This window comes from Pezoporus flaviventris, unplaced genomic scaffold, assembly GCF_033815535.1.
Source record: "Pezoporus flaviventris isolate CSIRO_AGI_PZ_B2104156 unplaced genomic scaffold, CSIRO_AGI_Pfla_v1 ptg000001l, whole genome shotgun sequence".
Lineage (NCBI taxonomy): Eukaryota > Metazoa > Chordata > Aves > Psittaciformes > Psittacidae > Pezoporus > Pezoporus flaviventris.
In genome coordinates, this window is record NW_026892549.1 from 2,288,035 (window position 1) to 2,312,292 (window position 24,258).

At 38.6% G+C, this 24,258-nt stretch overlaps 1 protein-coding gene and 1 long non-coding RNA gene across 3 annotated transcripts in view; both read right to left on the reverse strand.

The window, feature by feature from the left end:
* LOC133273976 (uncharacterized) overlaps nucleotides 1-24,258 on the reverse strand; it is a 929,536-nt gene that overhangs the window by 66,790 nt on the left and 838,488 nt on the right. The gene's annotated exons all lie outside the window — the stretch shown is intronic.
* CNTNAP5 (contactin associated protein family member 5) overlaps nucleotides 1-24,258 on the reverse strand; it is a 299,193-nt gene that overhangs the window by 59,974 nt on the left and 214,961 nt on the right. For both annotated transcript variants that reach the window (XM_061462659.1, XM_061462576.1), the window contains exon 14: nucleotides 23,966-24,166. In XM_061462659.1, coding sequence (XP_061318643.1) covers nucleotides 23,966-24,166 — 201 coding nt within the window. The remainder of the gene's footprint in view (nucleotides 1-23,965; nucleotides 24,167-24,258) is intronic.

Here is a 24,258-nt window from a genome sequence, read left to right on the forward strand (position 1 = left end):
GCTCTTAAATCTAAGGTACTTCAGCAACATTCAAAGTGTGTAGGAATTACTGAAACTTATACTGTATGTCATATACCTGTAATGCCTAAGTAATCAGTAATTCACTAGCAATGCAAATCAATCTATTCTTCTTTCTAGAAGATTTACACCATTGTAATTTGGCAGAGTTGGAGGGTGCCTTGCATTAAAATTGAGTTTGGCCAACAGGTATTGATTAAGATTCTTTCTTCTAAGTCTGTAGATTTGTTGCAATACCTTCACTTCTGTAATCATGACATTGCAGTTTTTTAGAAGCACTATCAATTCTCCACCACCTCAAAATGAATTCATTTCAATTCCTTGCTGAAACCACAGACTAAGTCAGTAATGTTAATTAACAAGGTAATATGGCCCCATAAAACAATGATTAGTAGAATTTTTAAGCTGACAACTCCATTTGATAAAGCATGCTACTGATTCTTCATTCTGTGCTTACACACACCTAGTTAAACATTATCTAGTAAAAAACAGTAGTCAAAAGCCTACTGTACAAATAAAAGTATTATTTTCCATGCTTTTTTGTCTGTTTAAAACTGAAAAAAAAAAACCCACCTTGCTATGATAAATTTATTAAGATTGTCTTTGAACTCCATACTATGGTTCTGAAGCAGAGAATACATGGGGAAAAAATCCAGACCAAGCAAACATGCTCCAAGTGATTGAGCTCACCAGCAAAAGAACAGAGATCTGTTTCTTTCAAGTGATTTCTTCCTGTACTGCTTAAGCTGCCTTGGGAAGGTTTTAATTTTTACAAACAAGGCCTCAAAAAAGCAAAACTTTTTGAGGACAATAACCCCTTCTGTGATGATGTTGTCTGGAAGACTCTACAAACAGCTGTGATATTTTCATAACTTTTTACCATAATTTAATACAGTATTGAATAAAAGAACTGAGCAGGCAGACAGTATTTTGTATGAAATCAAATACTGCTAGTCATTCATACTGCCAGGCACACGCTGCAGAAAGTAAGGTTGGCACAGGTCTTCTGAAAGGCAAAATAAGGGTTTTCACCAGATCATCTTGATGTTTCCCTCAGATAGAAAGAGCCTCAGTTTCCATAGGCTCGTCTTTTGTGGTCTATTGGTCTATTCAACAGCTACTGTGTGTATGTATCTGAAGAACCAAGTAAGATTTTGGAAACCCTGTCATATACAATACTGAAATGCGTGGAGAAGAAAGAACTCTGTTTTATTTCATCCAGCAAGGCACAGAGAGTAAGCTCCTTTCAGATGTCAGTTCTTCAACAGACCTCTAGTACCTGCTCTATCAATGTGCTTAACCAAACTGTTCACTGCTAGTTCTGTATATAAAATCTGTTTCAGCAGAAGCAAGGCTGTCACAGACTGTACAGATCACAAGCACAGAGGCCGAGGACTATGAAGAGAACAGGAGACACATGGAAGCTGTTTGCACTGATCCTTAGAAGGAGATGCAAATTGAGATCAAATTTACCTGCAATGCGTATCCTGCTCTTCTAGTGACAAGAGTGGCTGAATAGACATTTGGTGTCCTTCCACCAGCTCACAAGATAATATCTGTCCTCCTAAATCTCCCTTGTGCTGACAGGTCTCTCATTTTCTGTATTAGGCATTGACATTTGTAGCAATACAAGTTGTTTTTAAAGGTTTTAGGCTTGCTCATGTTTTAAATGGCAGAGAATCTTTTAAAAATTATTTGTATAGGTATTCAGAAGCTGGAGAAAGAGAAGAAGCAACATATTTCAACAGCATTTAGAACTAAAGTACTATGCATATAAGTCCCAAGCAACTCCTGTGGACTCAGTTTACCTTTACATAGGCAGAAAGTCCTAGCATTGGCTTTTATGTTTATCCAGTACAAGTTAAGACAAAGCCATGCGTTTTAACAGTATTTAGAATATTTATCAAGATTTGCCTGCATCATTTGCCAGATGGTTCTTGTTATTGCAACAAACAAAAATGTATCAACGGAAGTATAACAAGATAATCTGGATCTCTTGCTAAACTTTTGTGCTGTATAAACCTAAAGTCTGCCCCAGTAATTACATATCTCTGATAGAAGTAAGGCTTTTGGGTACCTAAATTACTGCAACTGCAACTCCCTCCGGAACAGCTGTTATCATAGTGTGCTCTGTTCTTCCTGGAGTTGTTAAGATATTCTCACAGATGAGAATGGGCAGAAGGTAAATAAATATGAACCTTTACTTCTGGATTTAACAGGAGGCTAACAAGCTGCAATGACAAAGTTGTGCCATTTCACATTAACAGTGCTTCAGTAAGAGCAAAATCTTCATCAAGCCGAGCGAGACAGGCTCTATATCCAGACTAAACTTTTATGACTTGTGAATGTCTTTGCTGAAGTCCCAAGAAGGCTGAAAATACTATGAGTATTTGCATTCTCCCCTGCCAGCTCAGGCGGGGCTGTTCTCTCAATAAATTTCTGGCCACATGACAAAGTTTCCTGAAAGATGCAATTGGGACTTCAGCCAGCAACAGAAACTATGGGACCAGCTAAAGGCATGCAGGTTAGGAAGAAAAAGCATCAACAACAAACTAACCCAACAACAAAAATGCAGAAAAGATTACAGTTTTCAGGGGCAAATGACAAAACAGAGAAAATACCAGCTTTGAGTCCACAGGAGTTTTGCTAAAGATGGACTAGATATCCTACCCTGTTGAAACAAAAGCTTTAGCTTATTGCCTTTATCTTGCGCATTTCAGCTCAGCTTCACTTCAAACCTGTCCCTCTTGCTTTCAACTCCTTTTCTTCTTCTTCATTCCCCTTTTTCTTTCCCATTTTCTTTGTTTAGCCTAACTCCTCCATGAAAATTCTCATAAATAAGCCCTCCATTGCCTTAACATATAGGCCAATGACATTGATGCATGCCCTGCCACATCCTGACTCAATGGTGGGACCAGAAACCCATCAGTGGCCTGGATTTAATAGCAAGTGAACAAAACCATGGATAAGCCACAGCAGGCTCCAGCATGACCCTGCCTGGGCCAAAGGAGCAGGTCCTGCTCAACTGATGTCTCTACTTTTTTGCCTGCGTCATAGGTATAGCTAGTAAGAATAATGTCAATAAGATGATGCCAACATTTTTTGCTCTCACACTGACCATTCAACTCCTATGTATTCATTACAATCACATTTAAAGGGGGTAAAAAATGAAAATTAATCATATTTTTGATCCATTTACTCTTGAAAGATCCATAATGGCAGCTCAAGCTCTTGGGATAGGGTGTGGACAAAGAGTAACAGAGGGACCCTACCTGCAGCACTCTGCACCTTTTGCACTGAATGTACAGGAAAGCCTCCAGCTGTACACCGCTCCCAGCCTCACATACTTTAATTTGCCTACCAGCCTGAGCCCTTCACCAAGAAAGTCCAGGAAAACTCAAGTCTACAGCGTGGTCTAACAGTAAGTTGGAAGCCCAGGTACAACTCAAAGGTTGCTCAAGTTTATGAACACAAGTCAACTGGAGTAAAGTTGAGTGGAATTAACTAAGGTTTAATCCAATTCTTGAAGGAAGAAATGGAAGATTTGCTGATCATGGCCAAGCAAAATGCAATCTGATAAACTGAAAAAAGAAAATAGATAAAATGGGGACATTTGGGACATTTAATAGGAGACTGTGTAAGTTACAAAAAACTTGCTGTGGAAAGCAATCTTTGCTTGGTCCTTTGGGAGAAACTACATTCACTAATAACAGTTCTTCACCCTTTATTTTGAAAAGTGTCTGAGTAAAAATGGAAGTACCTTACTCAACAGAACTGTTTCCTGTATAGGCAATCTTAACTACCAGCATTAATAATGAGAAAAGCATCATTGTTACTTTTTTTCCCTCCTGCTAACATCACACCAATACAGTCACTGAAATGAACTCTCTTCTGACTTGACAACCCTCAAAAAAAGGCAGATTAATTTTATTCCCATTGTACTTGTGATGGCAGCTTTTTGGAATAAGAAAACCTAGATTTGTATACAGAGAATCTTTATTAGCAATATTGATTCACAAAGCAGTGAGAATGCACCTTGTCCTTCAGCTCCCAGGTTAACACAGCATGGCTGACAGTTAGACAGTAACATCTATTTACATGGAGTGATTATGATCAGAAAGTCACTGGGACAATGTTATTTCCAGAGATGGACTTTTTGAAATATAACCACTAACTGATTCCTATAAGTGCTGTCAATATCTACAGAATTTCATGGCTTAGATTAATCTTAAAGAAATCAGAAAACATCATCAGTAAATATGCTGAATTTCTGAACTGGAATGAAAATAGAAAAAAAAGTCTTGAACATAAATTAGAAGAGGTAATAACATGTTGTTAATCACTTTGAAGCTGCAATCCCTAATTAAATAAAAGAAGGGATTTTCTTAAAACTTATAAAAGAACTCACAGATATTATTGGGATGGTGCTTCTGTTTCAGAAAGAATTGTTTGGAAAATGAGATGTGAACATCTCAAGTTCCATGCAAAATCAACTGAGCAAATTAGAATCTCTGGTAAGAGGGAAATCCAGTATCATTCCTACATAGCTTTATATAAAAAGCCAGACGTGTGGGATTTGATTTTTTTTGTTTGTTTTTTTTTTTGTTATGTCTTTTTAAAGGCAAAAAAGCAGTATATTTAAATCTATGCTAAAGAGATGGATAAAAACCCTTTGCAGAGCATGCAATATATTTGCTGTACTCTGTAAGACAAGCATTGTAAACAACCAAAAAATGAAACCAATACCCGGAAAAGAGTTTAGAGAATAAACAGGCACATTTCTGAGTCTTATACTAATTATGAGCCAACAGGGCAGTTTGCACAAGCTGATTGAAAGCCATGCTCTTAGTTTCTCCTCCTACTCTTCTGTTATATCCTTACTGAACTAAAATCTCACAAGGCCAGTTGAACTGGATTATTTATTTTTGCACCCAAAACATGTTAGTTGGCAAAAGACAACACTCAGTTATACTTATTATGATCGTAACAGCACTTATCTGGACACCCAGCACAGCAGTGGAGAAAGCCCAGTTTTAAGCGCTTTATCAAAAAAAAAACCCAAACTCATCAAACTGCATCCCTGCAACTCATTAAACTTCTTTATAGTCCAATGTGTTACAACACATTACAGAGCAATGGTAAATAAATAACTGCTGATTTGACACTGCTTAGCAATTCTGCTTTCCTCAGTGTACAATTAATGTCAGCAGTTAATGCCTTAAGTGGTGGAACTGGAAACTCGACCACAATAAACAAATGCAGTCAAGTTTCAACTTAAGGATATATCCAAACTGCAGCATGGCATTGGTTCAGCCATCCCTGTCCCAGACTGCAATTACAGTTCTGTTGGTCAGAGCAGCAGGGGCATCATTTGTCATTCTAAGGAAGACTGGAGTGCTGTGAAATTGGGCACTTTGGAAAAATGCAGCTGTAGCAGAACATATGTATAGGCAAGACCATGAAATGAACTGGCTCCAAGCCAGCATGTAAGAAGAAAAACAAGAGAATATAAATGGAAAAATTCATAGAATACTGTACTCAGAAGACTCTTCTATTGATATATCCTAACCAGCTTTAAAGGTCAGGTTGACAACAATCTGTCTTCTCTGTGGAACAGCTTAATAATTTGCAGCTCTTTTTTCTTCACCCTGTTAGCAATGAGTTTACATCTTTCAAATAGATCTTCTATATAGCTTTTGCTATTTAATTGGTCTCAGATTCCTGCATATCTCTCTACACAACTGCAGCAAACAGAAGGATTATACATGGGTATGTATATACATTCACGCACAGACTGTACTGGATAGAATATGAACTGCTCAGCTATGCTCCTTAGCTCTACTGTCACTAATAGAGGTTATTGTTCAGCTCAAGAGACAGTTTTCTGCTCCTGAAACAGAAGGAAGAACTCAGCTGTAGCTCTACCACTGCAGTGAATACCGGAATGAGCAGAGGCTGCAGAAGAATGACAACCATGCAATCACAAGGAACCACTAGTCAGTCCTTCCTCTTTTTCCAGACCCTGAACAGAACCGTGTGGAGACACAGACTCTTCCCCTTCCCCCATGCATGCACACACATATACTGGGGCTGGACATTTCAGTGGCTCTATGCCCAGAGTCAAAGAGTCAGTCACAAAGCTTAAGAGTATTCAGAGACAGCACCACTTCCCTCTAGGCAAGATCAGGACATCTTATACCAATACAGCATAAGATGACCTGGCCTCATTCATTGGTTCCTTGGCAGTTTTGGAGCACAGTTCTTGACTCTTGAGAGAATTCCAGTTACCACATCAATTGTGAAGAACATGTGGGCTGCAATGAGCATATCAAGTAGTTGGCTTTTTTTTCCATTTTCTTTCTTCCCATAGAGCATACAGTTCACAAGGTTACAGTTCATATTTTCAGAGTAATTAATCTTGTGTTCATTTCATGCAATTTTCAGCACTTCACTGAAATGGCTACATCTATGTGCCTTCTGTATTTAACGGCAAGAGAAAGAACCACCATCGAAGCCATTCAGTCAACCCACAAGCTTCGTGGGGTAAGAACCAAGATTTTTACAAACAACCTAACTTTCTACTGTAGGACTTTTATGACAGCTGATGAAAAGCAAACTTTTCTTGTGGGCTGCATCACGTCTGTGAATCAAAATCCCAGAAGATCATTACATACATCACCGTCTTTCCTTCCAACAATAAGGCTCCTTAGTTGGACATACCATCCTCAAGACAAGTACAACCTACTACAAACCCTGTCTACTACTGGTTTGGAGAGATGTAGGCATCTCCCTCATACAGTGATGCTTGGGTGGAAACAACACAACTAATGCAGGTGAGTATGTCTAAAACTAAGGCAGAATTTTGGCAAGGTATACCTTAATATATGTTGCTAGAGTTCTCCAACAGCTATGCAAAAAGTAACTGGGTTCAATCACTTCCATTAACTGCCTACTTCATTTGCCTGCATTCTTTTCAAGATATGGAGCCCCAGGGACCAGAGGTCAGAGGAAATGAAATCACGGACAAGATCAGACCCAAGGTCCAATCAATCCCAGATCAGACAAAATGTGAACCCCTGAGGGGCAAACTACTTTTAAAAATATACAAGAGCCCCCCTCCCCCCCCCCCTTCTCTCTACATACAACTTCATGCATATGTACACCTCTTATAATGGAAGCTTTTCCACTGAGTTTTACGTTAGGGAATTAACAACTATAAGTTATACATTCATGGCTGTAATACACTCCTAAGGATTATGCTTTTTCTCACTTCTGAAGAGCAGAGCAAATGCAGAGGCAAACATTACCCTGATGTATACTTCATTATAGAGCAGACTGCAGAAACAATCAGCAATATGCAACCTCCTGTAAAGAAAAAGTGACAACTTTCCTCCCCCTCCCCTCATTTCAGTATTGCTTTTTTCCTACCCTCACCCTCAGACAAATGGCATTCATCAGTGTTGATGTTGTGCTGTGTATTTTCTTCCACTCACATGCAACTGGTCAAGATAAGATGCATATACAAAGAGATTCTGGTGAGAAACTGCTGTATTATGCTGTAAATCCAGAGATACAGAACACTGACCTGTGTAAGGGCAGCAACCCCCTAATACAGGAAGAAATTTATTTGTCTGAATTTGGGTTTCTTTTCTCTTCCGCAGTGTGAATAAAGGTTTTAACTGTACAGCTTTACTTTCAAATGAAATACATAAATGACTCCCAAACAGCTGGCCTACTTAACACTACTATGTAAACATCTGGTCACATTTATGCATGCAAATAAGTACATCATCTAGCAAGTCTCTTAGGCTCAGATTAGCCTTTATCAAGTCCTCCCAGAAACCACTAGGGTTGAGGCCAATGACTGTGTGAAGGGGGGGGAAAGGGAATTCTTAAGGGTATTTTTTCAGAACTGATCCTTGGAAAAAAGATGGATGATACAAAAAACCCCAACAGCCATGCTTTCTCTTTTTCAGTATATTTGCTTTAATGGAAGTTTTCTTTCCTGCCTCTTTGTGGTGGTTTCCTACTTCATTACATATTTTAGTAGCTTGTTATATGAATGGACACCATGCAAATTTTTAATCCTCTTTATTTTTATTCCTCTTTATTTTTATATATTTTTATATAAAATATTTTTATCATTAAAAACCTTTATTATATATTTTTAATTATATTTATTATTTATTTTGAAAATATACAAAATAATTTTATTATTATATTAAATATTCTTTATTTTTATTCCTCTTTATTTTTATATAATTTTATTCCTCTTTATTCAAACCATCTTTTGAAAGTGCCAGAGTTCTCAGGCCTGCTCCTGTTGAACTAAATGGGATTCTTGACATTGACATGAATGGAAACAGGACTAGGCTGGCTGTATGCCTCATTAGATACACTATTCTATAGCACCCTCTAAAATTCTGCTGAACCCTCCCTTTCAAGAAAATAAAGCAGGTAAACTCAAAGGCCATGAAATGTCACTATTACATTTCAACACTTAAACTGAGGTACCTGATGAATTAGCCATCTTCTTGCCAGGCATCTTAGAAAACTGCAGCCCCTGAGGGATTTCCTGTGGCCATTACCAGTTATTGCAAAGTCAAAGAGAGAAAGCTAAGGTTATTGTTTTGCCTGTGGAATCAAAATACGCTGAGAGAGCATTTTATTCCCCAGACTTAGAGGTTTATTGCATTTCTAATTCACACCTAAGGTCACCATATGTCAAGTGAGTATGCATTCTGCTACCATGGCTACTGTCATTGTAACTGTAATGCTAAATAGTCCCAGACTCTAACAATACTGCCTTAGTAACAATGCAATTTAGTGCTTATAGCAGAAGACTCATCTTCCAATTGGAGATAGGAAATTAAATGTTCTGGTTCCACCTTTGGGTTTGTCAGACTCTTCAAAATCACACAAGTTACTCAACAGCTCTGGGCCTTCATTTTCACACTAGAAAGAGCTAAAATCCCTGAATAAACAAAATAAGCAAAGCTTGTACAGCAACAACAGTGTTTTCTCTTTTGAGAAAAGTTAATAAATGAATCAATCTTTGATCAAATTTCATTCAGCATTTAAAACTACAAGATGAGGTTTGAAATCGGTTTCTTGTGGCTTGATACAATTATACCACAATGATGATGCTTCCCTCTGCACAATGCATTAATGTGAATTTGACCACACAATTGTCATTTCTTGTCATTTAAGTATTCTTACAGTTAAGCAGCCATAATTGTCCTTTGGGTGTTATCTTAAATACATTAAAAAGAAATTGAATGCTTTCACCACATTATAGATGGGACAGTTTTTCAAAGCTAATTTCTATGTCTGTGAATTATTCATAATACACTTCAAATGGGCTCTTCTGGATAAGGTAATTGACCTTGTCTGCATAAAGCACCTAGTGCCTTGCCTTGGGATAATTAAATCTACTATGTGGTCCATTATTTAAAGGTAATGTCTTTTCATTAGGTTAGGCAATATATTATCACTCAAGTAGTCACCTAATTCTGCATTTAGTGCACTGAAGTTTTCGCTGTTTTGTCATGGGTTACACTTAACCATAGTAAAATCTCACATTAAGTAGCATGGTGTAACAGTAAGACAGCATTCTTTTAATAAATGGAAACAGGACTTTGAGGACTAAAATGTCAAGATTCACCTCTGCATTTGCAACCTCAGTTGCTATGCTTGTTTTACTGTGGGAAAAGCAATAAAGTGTGTCTATCCAGTGTCAGGTCAAAACTCAGGTACAACTAATGTACCAGGTGGCAGTGGCTACACAAATTCACATACTGTTGAGTGAAAGCACTTAGTGCTGCTGAAAGGTATGCTAAAACACATGTATTGAATTACGTTCTAAACTAGCTCAGGTATAGAGTTTTATTTTGCTGTATAGAGAAACCCCCGGTTGGCCTGCCATCCAAGGATGCAATTAGCAATGCTGGCTTTCATCAAGGCTAGCTCTGAATCACTTCAGCTTTCCCTGTAACAGATTACTAGGACTCCATTTCTCACTATCTATTCCCTGAAAAGATGTTGCCCAGTGAAGATCTAAGTAGCTGATTATTTCTACATATGCATGGAGAGAAAACTGAAAAAAAGCTAAATAATTGAGCACCCAATTCTCTTCTGTGCTCCAACTACTCTGAATCGCTTTGTCAGAATAAAGCAGCTCTGCGTCTAGTCTGTCACTGACAGAGTACTCCCGCATGGGTAAATTCTTCAGTGGCACAATGATCTGAAGAAGCTCCTGCATAAAGCCCTTTCCTGGCTCTGAAAAATGGCCAGAGATGGTATTATAATTTATATTGCACCACTCCTGCAACCAGGCTTAAAGATGCTTCTCCATCCCCATGTACTTCCGTTGTGCAGGGTATGTGTGTCTATTCTACCACAGGAATACAGTACTGGCTTTTTCAATCTATCAGTGCTGGAGCATTTAGACCCTGATTGCAAATTCTGCATTAACAAGCAATAAATGAACTTGTTAGCGTCTCTATCTGATTTTTTACCATGTTTCTGTAGTTTGTTTTACACTAAAGTGGAATTTAATGAAAATGCAATAATGATGACGGCTTGACTTCACGAACAAAGATTTGGGAAGGGCTTTACCCATGCTTACTACAAAATGCAATAACTAAGGAGTTAATCCATGACCTTACTTGCCTAAATCAGTACAAATATACTGAATCTGATGGAACTGAACCTGCATATCTTGTATTTTTTTAGTTGAATCATTCTCTATTGTTACTTCTCTCAAGCTGTCCATTAACAGAATGTTATGGCAGCTATTCAAAGCTTTTTAATCATGTTATACAAACACAGTTCAGCCTATTAATTGTTTATCTTGCTTAGATATGGTTTGAGTGTTCACTTAAAATTATGAAGCATTATTTTAGAACAGAAATAAAGACAAGGGCATCAAAAAGACTTCAAGGTGTTAGAGTAAAAAATTACTGTGAAGGCCTTTGGCTGAATTCCTACTTGCATGAATATTCAGGAACAATCTGTTCATGCCTCAAGAACATTTCTGCAAGCACAAAAATTTCAGTATTGTGGTCCAGAATAATATAAAAAAAGGATTATGAAAATTATAGTTAAATTGAAATGAAATTCCAGTAGGATAGGAAAGAAATAGCTGCCATTTATCATTTTCCATCATCTAAAACAAACTAGCCAAGGAAAGTAGTGTTCTAAGCAAGATTACATGCAACTGGCATGTCTGCTAAATCATATTTCATAACGGTCGACTGACTTTCACTATGTAACCACAGTTGTGCACTATACATTGATAGCTCCTGTCACTAGAATACAATTATGTTTACCCATTAGTTTCTGCTTTTGTGCCACAACCCAGCAACTACAATATTACAATGGTTCTAATGGTCTGTTTCACTTTGTTCATTTACCTATTAATTTTGGCAATGGCATATTTCATGGAACATAAATTTCATCCTCTGGTAACATGACAATGTGTAGTACAGTATGGTCAGACAGATTCTGGAGCTTTGTATGGAAGTAAAATGAACTGTCCAGGGTGGCATTTTGGAAAGAACATACCTCCCTCTGGGGGCATCAGCTGTATCTAAGGTGATTACTTCAGTGGTAACAGGATGTAATTATTCACTCAATAAAATTCTGCCTGTATTAAGTAGGTGCTTCTAATGTTCTGCAGATTGACTGGTGGCCCTAGCATGTCTCACAGAGGCAGTAAACAAAATGCAACACAATCTCTTTGTCTCGAATCCAGAACATAAATATTCACTGGGAAGGAAGTGACCTAAAAAGCTGGCACTGCTCTGAATCTGGAGGCTCTGGGAAATATGACCCCAAAACAGAAGCTGAGAAATGCTCATTACCAGAAGGACCTTCCCTACTTCAGTGACAGGCGTTAAAATGGCAAAACAAATGGACCAAACAGCCTTTTCATAGCCAGAGAAAAAGCCAAAGGGAGCTGAACCTAAACTTACTTCAGGAGAAGACAACTTCTCTTAGAATCCCACCCTCTGCTGTTATGTTAACATTCAGTTCTGAAGAACTCTTTCTGAGGAGCAACCACTAAACTACCATTATACACTAAAATAGTTTTAACTGGCTAAAATCATGGTGAAATTGGCAGATAAACAAATGCTGAAGTACATAAAGCCTTTAACTCAATGGGGAAAAGAGTAACCAACACTGGCTCATCTTGCACCAGGTTTGACAATGACCCATCCAGTGATCCATGAAAAAGTTAATTAGAGTCAACCTTAACCCTTCCTTTCCTCCTAACCTATCTGCGCATATCTACATAAAAGTGCAAACGCATACTTCCCCCAGTAGAAAGCTTTCTACATATAAAAATGGATGGTTTATACGATATCTATTATATATAATACCTATTAAATAATACATATAATATCAATTACATTTTATCAATATCTAATATGGACTGTGGTGACCACTTGAATCAGCAACTAAAAGGAAAATTGGTAGTTAAAATAAACAGACCATGTAACTGATGTTACTTTTTCTTCAGAGCCACTTTTCAGATCTCTGCTCATTTTTTGAAGCATCCCTCATAGGCTTGGACTTATCAGTAAACAAACTTGTCAGACCTGAACTAGGTGCAGTAATACAAAACTGAGAAAAAACCCAGCCAGGAATTTTTATCACCTTTTTTTTTTTTTTCCTGCCAAGTGCTCCTTTTAACATTTTGATCGTATTGAATGAAGTAGCCTGAACAAAAAGAATAGAAAACGCTTACTGCTTGCAGACTAAACTACTAGTAGCACTATTCATGCACTATTAATGTTAATATACTGGAATTGCTACATGTTATAAATCAGACATATAATTTTAAAATTTTTTTAGCAAACCAAAGATAGCACCACTCACTGGGGGTGAGTGAACGAGTTGCCTGACTGGGTTTAAACCACGACATAGAGGAGAAGGGGGACAGAGAACTGATCATCCTGGATAAAGAAACAGGCAGCACATGAGGCAAACACTGAACATAGCACAGTGGAGTGTGTCCAAAGATCAGTGGAAGACTGATGGGTACTGAGGAAGTTCAGGTGAGTTTAGGATATACATTTTCTGTAAGTTTTTGTCTCTATGCTGAGAAGGAGACAGACATTTGTGTCTGTCATTTGTGTCATATTTGGCATGGTAAGAAAATACTGCATTTACATTTCATTCTATCCCAGGTATCAGAGAATCCATAGAGAAGATAAACAGTAAAGCACAAAAACATAGGGAAAAAAAGCAACATTTATTACTCCACCATTCATTGAGCTATGGTTTTAGCAAGAATAAACAAAGAAACAATGTTCTAAACTGAAAAAAAACAAAACAAAACAAAAGATCAGTAGCACAGATAAAATAACCAAAACTGGGAGAGATGCTGTTCACTAGGCAGAAGCATGAGAACATACAATCAGTTTGATCAGTTCCTGCTTAGAAAGATATCTAAAGTAAATTGCAAGTATCATCTTCAATTGTGTGTATCTCTACCTGGAAGAACTCGGATGTCTACCTTGGTCTGCATGCATAACCTTAAGACAGCTACAGTAATGGTACAGTGATATGGTTTAGTGTGAGGTGTCCTTGCCCATGGCAGGGGGGTTGGAACTAGATGATCTTAAGGTCCTTTCCAACCCTAACCATTCTATGATTCTAAGACTACATGGACCATCTTAGAAATGCAAGCCTGCTTCCAACAGCTCTAGTAAGAGTGATTTCCAACAACAAGGGCGGTTTCTTAATTACAGAGTCCTTTCTTGCCCTTTGCAAATGCAAACAACAACCTTTCCATACAACTATGCCATGTACTTCAATAATAGGTACAACTAGGCAACAGGTAGAATAGGTGTGATGGTTTTTAATCTGTGCAGGTAACAACAGCTGTTTATCAACAGTGAATGAATTCTAGCATTGAATCAGCATTACTGGAGACAGACTCTAAAGACTAGATTATGAATCCATGCCTGCTGCATCTGGCTGTGTTCAGACCCATACCTAGATTTAAACCATCATGGCTAAGCTAACACTTTCTGAATGCATGGCACTCATTCTCAGGTAAGCTTATGTTTCTTCCAAACAACTATGAACAAGAAAGACAGGGCTGTCTATATAGCATCCCACTGTCTAATAAAGAAAGTAGGCTTGGGGTTCTCACACTCCTCCCTTTACAATCAACCACAGCAACAAAGCAAAATCCAAACACTGCCTGAGAAATTAAGAGGAAGAAATTTCAATGCTTGATTAATGCTTCACACTGGTAATACTATTCCTGGGCTATAGTGCAGAATCACGTCTTTCTCTCCTTACCTGGCTGAATGTACCAAACATTCCATCGCATCCCACCTGAATATACCACTACCTCCCTTGTCATTTAATAGGTCCATATAAATACACAGAATCATATGTTCCTTGCTAAACCACTGTAATGCTGTTAGTAAGTTCAGTATAAAAAACAAATGTACCTCTCAGATTACATGTTCATTTTTCCACTAGCAGCACAAGGGCAAGGCACAAAAGGTACCTATATAAATCTCACACTTGGAGCACAGGTCTTCAGGGGTGGTCATCTAGGAGGACACACTCTTCTTATGATTATTCTTCATGGCTGCATAAATTTGGCCATTTGTTTAAGGTTGGTAATTTCAAATAGATCTAATGGCCCATACCAGTTTTAGGCAAAATTGTCACTGTAGCAGCCTGATACCTCAATTTTCTTTGCTAAACAAGGCAAGATAACTACTTTTAGAAGTGGACTGTGTAGATTAATGGGTTAACCTTTCTAAATGCTAATGGTAAAAAAAAAAGGAAAAATTTTCTTCTGGGACTTTCAAATTCTGTTCTTGAGAGCAAACGAAGAAGGCTGTTGATGTTTTTAGTCTTGGACAGCTCAAGCGGGAACACACCCCTTGGCTAAACCAGTCCCCATTAAAGTCTGAGCCTTTCTCCTATCAATGGTGCTTGGAACAAATTCATGCTGAAAAGCTTTTTTACATTTTGTTCTCAATCTTCTGGCCCAGCAGACAGGAAAAAAAGCTGCTCTAAAGAAAGTTTTAAAAAGATTGTTTTCTTTCAGGTCACTACTTCTTTCTAGCTACTTGTCAAGTCTCGGTCAGATCTGATCATTCCCAAATCAGTCTGGGTTGGGGGGAGGTAAATAATTTGCAATTGCTTTTAGATGCTTCTTAGAACAGGAAGAAGTACGCAACTTTTTTCCCCAAAGGTGTTTGGGAAAATGTTTCCTCCAAGCATGCTTGTTTACCCTCCATATTTTGTTTTTGGTTTTATTTTTTTGGTGTAATTTTTCTGTTTTGTTTTTTTTTTTTTTTAAATCCAAACAGTAACAGACATTTAGAAAAGCTACTTTTATGCTCCCCTTAACATCAGATGGTTCAAACAAGCAAAACGGTGAACTTTTAGGGAAGGCTCTTGTTCTGTTGCTGTTTGAACACCAAGGACAAAGTAATCTGAAAAAACAGACTTCAGCTGATCCCTGTTCTTTCTTTTCCCTGGTCTCTGCCTTACCACTTGGAAAAATAGAAAATACATTTCCTTAGGCTACCTTCGCACTGTAATGGTGGTAAAATTCCTGGACTTATGATTTACAAGCAATGAATCTGAGTCTAGCCCAATCTACATAGAGTAAAAATTTGACTCCTTTCTCCACTAGCTTACATCTTCTTTTCTTCTATTTATACTACTTAATGAAATTATGCCATTGTTATTTTGTGTATAGCCCCTTCACAACTCTGTCTTCCCAGAGAGGTGAGACCAATTAAAGTGAAATCAAAGCATATGGGCTCTGTTCCATTAACTTGCTTCATCCCATCTGATTTTCAGCAAGTGCCTTGTTTTGCACATACTTTCCCCTCTCCCGCCTCGATCTAAAACAGGAGTCAAATGAACGCAAAACACATATAAAACTGAGAGATTAAAGCCTCAAATGTTTTGCTACCCTCAAACATAAGATAAATAAAAGTGCAAATTACTAATGCCTCACTCATGTGGCATCTTGGTAGAGGTCAACTGTGAACTCTTGCATTACTACGATTTGCATCTTCTATTCCCCAGAATCAGAAAACTTCACTCTGCACTGGCCCAAATTTGACACAGAAATTAGTTTAATGTCAGTAAGACAGTCTGAGTCTAATGGAGCCCAAGATGCTCAAAGTAGGACATCCAAATGAAGCAGACAAATGGAAGTGTGATGAGAACACACTCCCTGCTGTGGCTTTAATGAGGGAGAAGGCACACTTTTCTGCTCATGCAGCAGTACTGCTTTCTTTCTTGAATGGTGCACAGGTTGCTGTCATAGCTAATGACCCATTAATATAAGAAGCCATGGATTAGCTGTTTGTTTCTAATTGCCATTGTTTGTTTATTGTTAATAATATGCTGAGTAATGCAAATTAAAAAAAGACTACCACTACTTATGATTAACATAATGTTGACTGGGATAGCCTGAAAAAAAAAGGTGTATTTCTGCCATCCAGCTCAGGGAACTGAGTACTCTGAGGATGGCTAGTGTGACTATTAAAGACTGAGGCAAAGGTAGCATTAAGTACCTCAGCCTTTTTGTCATCCTCAGTCACTAGGTTTCCCCTATTACCCAGTGGAGGATGGAGGTTCTCCTTGACCCTCCTTTTATTGCTAATATATTTGTAAAAGTACTTTTTATTATCTTTTATGGTAGTGGCCAGATTTAGTTCTATCTGTGCCTTCGCCTTTCTAACTTTCTATATATATAATTCAACAACATCCTTATATTTTTCAAGGGATGACAGTCCCTTCTTCCACAGGTGATAAATTATCTTTTTTTCTTGAGTTCAGCCAGGGTAGTATCTTCCCCACTGGTTTGATTTTCAGTACAAAGGGACTGCCTGCTCCTGCTTCTGAAGGATTTCCTTCTTGAAGAGTGTCCAGCCTTTCTGGACCCTTTTCTCCTTTAATAATGTTTCCTAAGGAATTCTGCCAACCAGCACCCTAAACAGGCCAAAGTCAGCCCTCCAGAAGTCTAAGGTGGAGGTTTTGCTGACCTTCTTCCTGACATCTCCAAGGACTGAAAATTCAACTATTTCACGATTGCTTTCCCCAAGACAGCCTCCAACTATCACATCACCCACCAGTCCTTGTCTGTTTGTGAACAACAAATCTAGCCAGGCATCTCCCTAGTTGGCTCACTAACCAGCTGCCTTCGGAAGTTATCTTTCACACCCTCCAAGAACCTCCTGGATTGCTTCTTCTCTGTTGTATTGTACTTCCAGCAGACATCCAGTAGGTTGAAGTTCCCCATGAGAACAAGGACAAACAACTGTGATCATTTGTAACACCAGCAATAAAAGTTCACACAATGAATTTGAGATGCCACACTCAAAATCTGTTGTCTAGATTTACATTTCATTTACCTGTAGTATGCATCTTCATTAATTCCCAAGGTACAAGCTTCTGGCATAATGTCAGTAAAACAGATCTATTCAGTTTGGACTGACAAATTTGTTTTCTAGAAAATTGTAAAAGATTTCTTAAAAAAAAATAAATATTTTTTAGTGTAATTTCAGAATTGATACTTAGACTTAAAAAATAAAACCAAACCAAACCAAAACAAAAAAAAAACATCCCAACATTCAAAGGAGAAAAAAAACACAACAAAACTTAATAAAAAAACTCAACAGAAACATCTAGTGACAGCAGAAGTATGAAGGATGTATTCCAAATCCACAGAAGCAATCAGGTGTTACCCATACAAGCTCCTTAAGCTCCTTCCTCACTATCATGCCCCAATTCAAGAAGTGTTTTTAAATTCACCTGACATTGTGTATAAAGCAAACACAGATAATGGTGCTCCAGTATTCACTGAAGCAATCCCAGGAGACTTGTGCCCTTTTGGTGTCACTCCAGAAGTATGCCAGTTAGCATTAAACCTGTCCTCCCCTGCAGAAGGGTTCAAGGAAGGAGCGTGTTTTCTTCTCAGTGGATTAGAAGCCACTCAATGTATGTCTGAGCATGGATTTCTTCCTCTGTCTTTCCCATTACTTGGCCTCTTGGCTGCACTACATTCTCAGAGAAGTGTAACAAAACTAGGGAAGTAATGCAAGCAGCTGCCATTTCTTCCTTGGCAGCTATAGTACACTTTTCCTCACTGCCAGTCACAAGGGACTGTATAAGGTGAGGGGAGTAAAGGGTTAGAAATTGGGATAATGACATTTCCACTACTCACAGGTGCATGCATACTAGATGCCAAGTTACCTCCTCCACACAGAAGGTTTTTATTCTCCTTAAACCATCTGCATTTTAATCAGCTGCACACTACTAACAATACAGCATCTTTAAAAATGGCATCTAACCCTCCCCTACAAAGAGGGGACACCACTCTCTTCAATAGAAAGTATTTTTTGAGGGCAGATTGCCTTGTTCTATGTAATTTGGTACAAAGACAAATAGGCTCCTGCTAATGCATTAACAATTTAAAGTTATTTTGTGCAATGACAAATATTCTTTGGTAATGCAGTAACATTTTAAAGTACCTGGAATGATAAAATGGAAATTATATTTGGAAGGTATAAAACAGTAGTGAGTAAAACCCCGATGGCAAATGACTGCATGTTCTGGGTCATTTTATATCACCTCATGGTACATCTATGCAAAAAACTTCATCAGAAGACAGCTTCCACACGCTTTCATAAAGATTCATACTGCTCTGAAAAGTGGTGTCTCCATTATATGAAATCTTCATGCAAACCACACCTCAAACACTGTGGGTCATTTCTGGTGAAAAAAATACCAGTGCCAGTGAAGGTCCAAGAAGGGCAACTAAAAGCACTAAAAAGCAGTAGATGAGTGCAGGACAGTGATTCACCACATCCTGCAATACAAGAACTCACTGCACTGAGTAAAACATTAATTTAAAACATGCTAAAGAATCCAGTAGTTCTGTACACGGCAAGTAGGGAATTGCTGGAAACTGCTTTCGTTAAGAAGCTGCAGAGACAAGTAATATAATGAAGTTCAAATACAGATTAAATTTATGAACACCAGCTCCATAGTGGATTCTAAAAGTGATTGGCAATGGCATAAAGTCTAATACCATTACTTCTTCTCAATGAGGGTGACGGAACACCGGAACAGGCTGCCCAGGGAGGTTGTGGAGTCTCCTTCCCTGGAGACATTCAAAACCCGCCTGGACACATTCCTGTGTAACATTATCTAGGTGTTCCTGCTCTGGCAGGGGGATTGGACTAGATGATCTTTCGAGGACCCTTCCAATCTCTAGCTTACTCTGATACTGTTACTGTGATACTAGAGCAACTGTGGGTGATGGGAACATATTGAGTGATGTGCTGAAGACGTCCAGAATTGTCAACGTAAGCTGGAACTCTCCAGTCGCCACTATTGGAGGTAGGACTCTGTAGAACATCTCCTGGCATCTTATGCTCTGACATTGCTCGAGGTCTAGTCTGGAACTAAAGAGAGAGCCTGCACAGATGAAGAGCTCTAGCAACATGCAGGGCATGGATAAAACATAACTGAACTGTCTTAGCAGCAGAATTAAGTCTAAACTCAAGTCTAAACTCAGAAATTAAGACACACTTCCTGCTGTGATGTACTGCTACATCTTTCCCTCCAATGATAGCGGAATGAAATGCAAATGCAGTGGTTCACAGGTGAGGGCAAACAGCTGTTTCACATAAGAAATCAGAGACCTAGAGATGGGACGTGATGCAGCTTGGTATCGAGATACAGGTCTAGCTGGAAGGTAGAGGGAAGGAGGTGGAAGCCTGGGTGCAAGACATATAATACTGGGACTTGACAAATCTTAAGAGAGACAGGGAGAAGTTCAGGCATAGTTTAGGATGGATGTTTGAAATCAAAGCTTGAGGTGACTTGGTATGGGAATGTTATTGGAAAAAACAAAAAATAAGGAAGCAGGAAGGGAAAAAACACCACCTAAAGACATTCCTATTTCTTTGATTTTGCTCTACGACTGATCTTTTCTCAGTCCCTGCCTACACAAATATGCTATGAACTTGACAGACTGTCAGCCAAGTATTGTAAAGCAAGCTATCCTGCCACTGATACAGCCATCACCGTGTTAAGTCCTTGATAAGGTGGATGTGAGGCAGCTTCCCAAATGTTAAGCCTTTGAGTACACCCACAGCTTCTAGAAAACAGCAGATTCAGAGCTGACAGTTTGTTTAGCTAATAGCATTTTCATACCTCCAAACATCTTGTTTTTAACAGTTTAATTAAACCTGCATGTGCATGCATGCACCAATCCTTACACACATACCCTTTTCCTAGATATTACCCAAGATGCTCCTCAAAGAAAGGAAATCAGAGCCCTAGGGGGGGTCTAAATTTCTTTTCAGATTCCCAGAATACAGACAGCATATTTAGAAGTAGCCTAAGCTTCCTGACTAAGCCCCTCCTCTCCTGCTTCCTTGTCTGTCTGTGCTTCTAAGGAAGAGGTGGTGGTAAAGTCTGCAATGTTTAGTAAGAGTGTGAATGAGTGTGAATGCCAACTGTCAGATTTGATCTGGCTATGTGAGTGTCTCTCCAACAGGCATGGAGAAGTCACAAGAGAATTGCAATTACTGGTCATAAATTGTAAGATTTGTTTGCCACCATCATGAGAAAGCCAGCTATTCTTTTGATGAAAAGACATCTATTCTGATGTTCACAAACCTCCTGAAAATCTATCTGATGGCAGAGATGTATAAAAATGCAGTTCTGGACAATTTAAGTTTAGTTTTAAAATAAACACTTGCAGCTAAGCCATAGCATGACAATAGGAACTGATAAGGCTGTTTCAGACTGTAGGAGGTGGAGATGAGTAAATGCCTTTGCCAACTGCCAGACTGCATGTCTGACACATTGCAGATGTAAATGCATGTAACTCAATGGAGAGACTATGCTGAATCACACCCACTAGGGATGTGCCTGTGTCTTCAGGTCACAAAGTAGTAGGAAGACAGGAAACACAAATTCCTTGATATAAACTGGAACAACTTTATGCAAGCCAGGAGCCTCCCTTAGTTTGTCTCTGAGGCAGCCCAGAGTCCTATGTTTGTCCCTTTGGCCAGGTGCATATTTTTTTATTTTTCTTTTCCCCATGTCAAAGCTGTGAAAGCCAAAACTGCTGTGTAAGAACATGTGTCTTTGCTGGAGAGGAACACTATGAATGCAAAAGGAAAGATTTTTTTATTGTTTCTCTGTGAAACATGACAGTGTTTAGATCCTGAAGACAAGGATTTGGGCATTTGGTGTTACTGCTGAGATAACCTAATCATGTGTTCCATCTCCTTGGAAGAAAAAGAACAAAACCCTAAATAAGAGGAAGCTCAGAAATGGATCTGATTCCTTGCAAGAAACAGAACTTTTATGGCTCTGTCAGGATCAGATACACCTCTGGGAGATGTCCTTCCATAAAGCATTCACTGCTGGGCCTGTTCTAGAGGTATTAATGAGTGGTGATATTCAGCATGCTGGACTGGGTCATGTAATATTTCCTGCTGGCCTATAAAAGCTGCATTGCCATCAGTATGTGTGAATTGCATACTATCTTCTGAAGGAAGATCTGAAGTGTGGTTTGTTAACCATAATTACACCTTATGATACCTGGCCACACAGAGAGAACATAGTACTTAAAGTATCCAAAAGCCTAGGTTAAATCAAGAAACAAACCCCCCCAGTTTTGATTTTTGTCCTGTTGTTCTGGCCCCAAATCAAACTCCCTCCAGTCACTTCTGGGAACAAACAACACAGGTGACAACTTTCTGCAGTGAGTCCACCAAAATGCTCTGGGTTATTTGCATTTGTAGCTCATCTTCAAGTTTGGGAATGTAAATTTGTTATATCATAGAACTTTTCAAGACACCTATAGTGTTCAGCACCACTGGGTCTCTAGGCTTTGATATAGCAGCAGCTCATCTCAAAATGAATATCGATTAATGGAGCTATTTAAGTCAGTGGGGAAAAAACAATAATTGAAAAACAATACTTAGCTAAGAACGGTTACCCATATCTTGTTGTTTCAAGAACTCAAATGATTTATTTTTGAGCATGTTCCGCATCTAGCCTTAGGCTACTGAGAATGTTCAGGATGAAAAATTGAAAGTATAATTAAAAAGCATAAAAAAAGGAAGAAAAAAAGAGGAAAAAATGATGGTGTTGGCCACATGCACAGCACTGGATTGGGAGTTTTTTTCTCATTTATCAGCCGGAATGGTATTAGAGATTTATGAGTTGTGCAATTCTTGTGTGATCAACTGTCAGGACCACAGTGGCAGTGCAGCAGCTGCAAGAGCACAAGCCAGGCTGTTGGACACTAACCCTGTGTCCTCTTCTTTGAGGAGTCAGTCACAGCTTTGGTCCTGAACAAGCAGAGAAGGAGCTACCTCTGGAATTGTCTTAGCCAGTCTATAGATAGCATTAGTCCTGAAGCAAGATAGTTTATAAACTGTCAATTTACACAAGATTTTTGGTGGTGTTTTTTTTTGTTTGTTTGTTTGTTTGTTTTTTTCATTTAGTTGTTTTGTTTAGTTTTTTGTGGGGTTTTTTTTTTTTTTCTTCTAAAGGAGTAGTGGGCCTGGATCCATAAGAAGTGTCCCTAGCCTTATAGAGGCACCACATACAAAGGTATTTCAAAGTGCAGTCATAGGGTACCTTCCTGTGTACGCATGACCAAGTACCTCACAGAAATGTGTAAAAGTAAACACATGAAGCCCTTCTGTAATATTGTAGCCTTCACACTTAAAGATTTTGGAAATAATCACAGTGTGATTATATCTTTATAATATGTCAAGTATGGTGTGGGATACAGAAGCAAGCAACACTAAAACTATTAATAAGCCATTATTTGCCCCTCTTTATAAGCAGTTATGCCTGCATTTTGTTTTCCTTCTGGGCTCTCCCCTGGATGCCAATATTAACATTCTACTCTTTAAGAAATTATTAGCAATGGCTAATCTTGGCTGGTAAATTCTGATGATAACAAAAGACATGATTCACAAGTTTTAAAAATAAACTGACTGCAAGGCATCTGATTACTGGATCCATAAATATTCAGTGTTATAGTAACTTTGTTGGAACCAGGCAGTTTTTGATACATCTCATTAGGCAATATATTTTTAACACAATAGGAACTCCCATTGCAGCCTTCCCTTTAGGCTTTCTGTGGGATTTCTTCTAATCTACTAACAAATTTAAGAGTTGCTAATAATCAAAGAATCACCAGGACCACACAGACATGACAAGTAACTAGATGAGGCTTAATGTCATTCATCTGTCTGGATAAGCAAACATAAAATCTCAACTCTAAGGGAGTGGAAGGCAGCCATCCTGAGCAGCCACTGGAAACTTGGTACCACAGAGAGACATAAACGTACACTCTGCTTTCTTGTTGCTGCTACATTAAGTCAGGGCAAAAAAACTTATTCCTTCTGTCCTGAGGAGAAAATTAGTGTTGCCTCAGAAACCATAAAACCAAACACCTTAAACATCATGTTCAGGACTGTGGGACTCATAAGACGGTACACCCTTCCTCTCCAGAAATATCGTAAGTATATGAAGCAATCTGGATGCTTCCTATCTTTAATATACAGTTAAAACCTGCAAATTAATAAACATATCCATTTGCTATCAGCTAAATACAGCTCTTGTGATTTCTTAGTAGGACTTTCCATTGTAGAAGCTTTCAGAGCCCTTGTATGCGTGAAATTACAAAGCAGAAACTCCCTTGCTGAGCTATGCCCCTCTTGCATCAGAGGACAGGCACTGCACAGTGGTATCCAAGAACGTAAAAGGCTTTTCGCTCTATTCCGTATTCATTTTGATCGTGTTTTTTGTTTTGTTTTATTTTTTCTCTTCAGTCACAGTGCAGCCTGTATCTGCTGTATAATCAATTAAGAGTTAACAACAAAAGATTTGGGATCATGGTGCTTACTTGGGGTATTCAGGAGACGTGACTTTTTGCAGTGGTAGGCTGCCTCCTGTTCGCAGTACTCTGCACTGTTTATCACGGCTTCAAGCTGCTCCACGCTGCTGTTGTAATTAAAGAACATGGTATACGGCTTCTCCATATCAGCTCTTTGGACTCTGGTTAGCCCTGTGCTGTTGTGCTGCACTGCAGTCCAGATCTTATCTTCTGTTAAATGAAAAAGGATTGAATGGGAAGTTAACAGCAAAAAACTTGCAACACACAGAGAACAAAAAAAAAAAAAACAAACCCGACTGAAA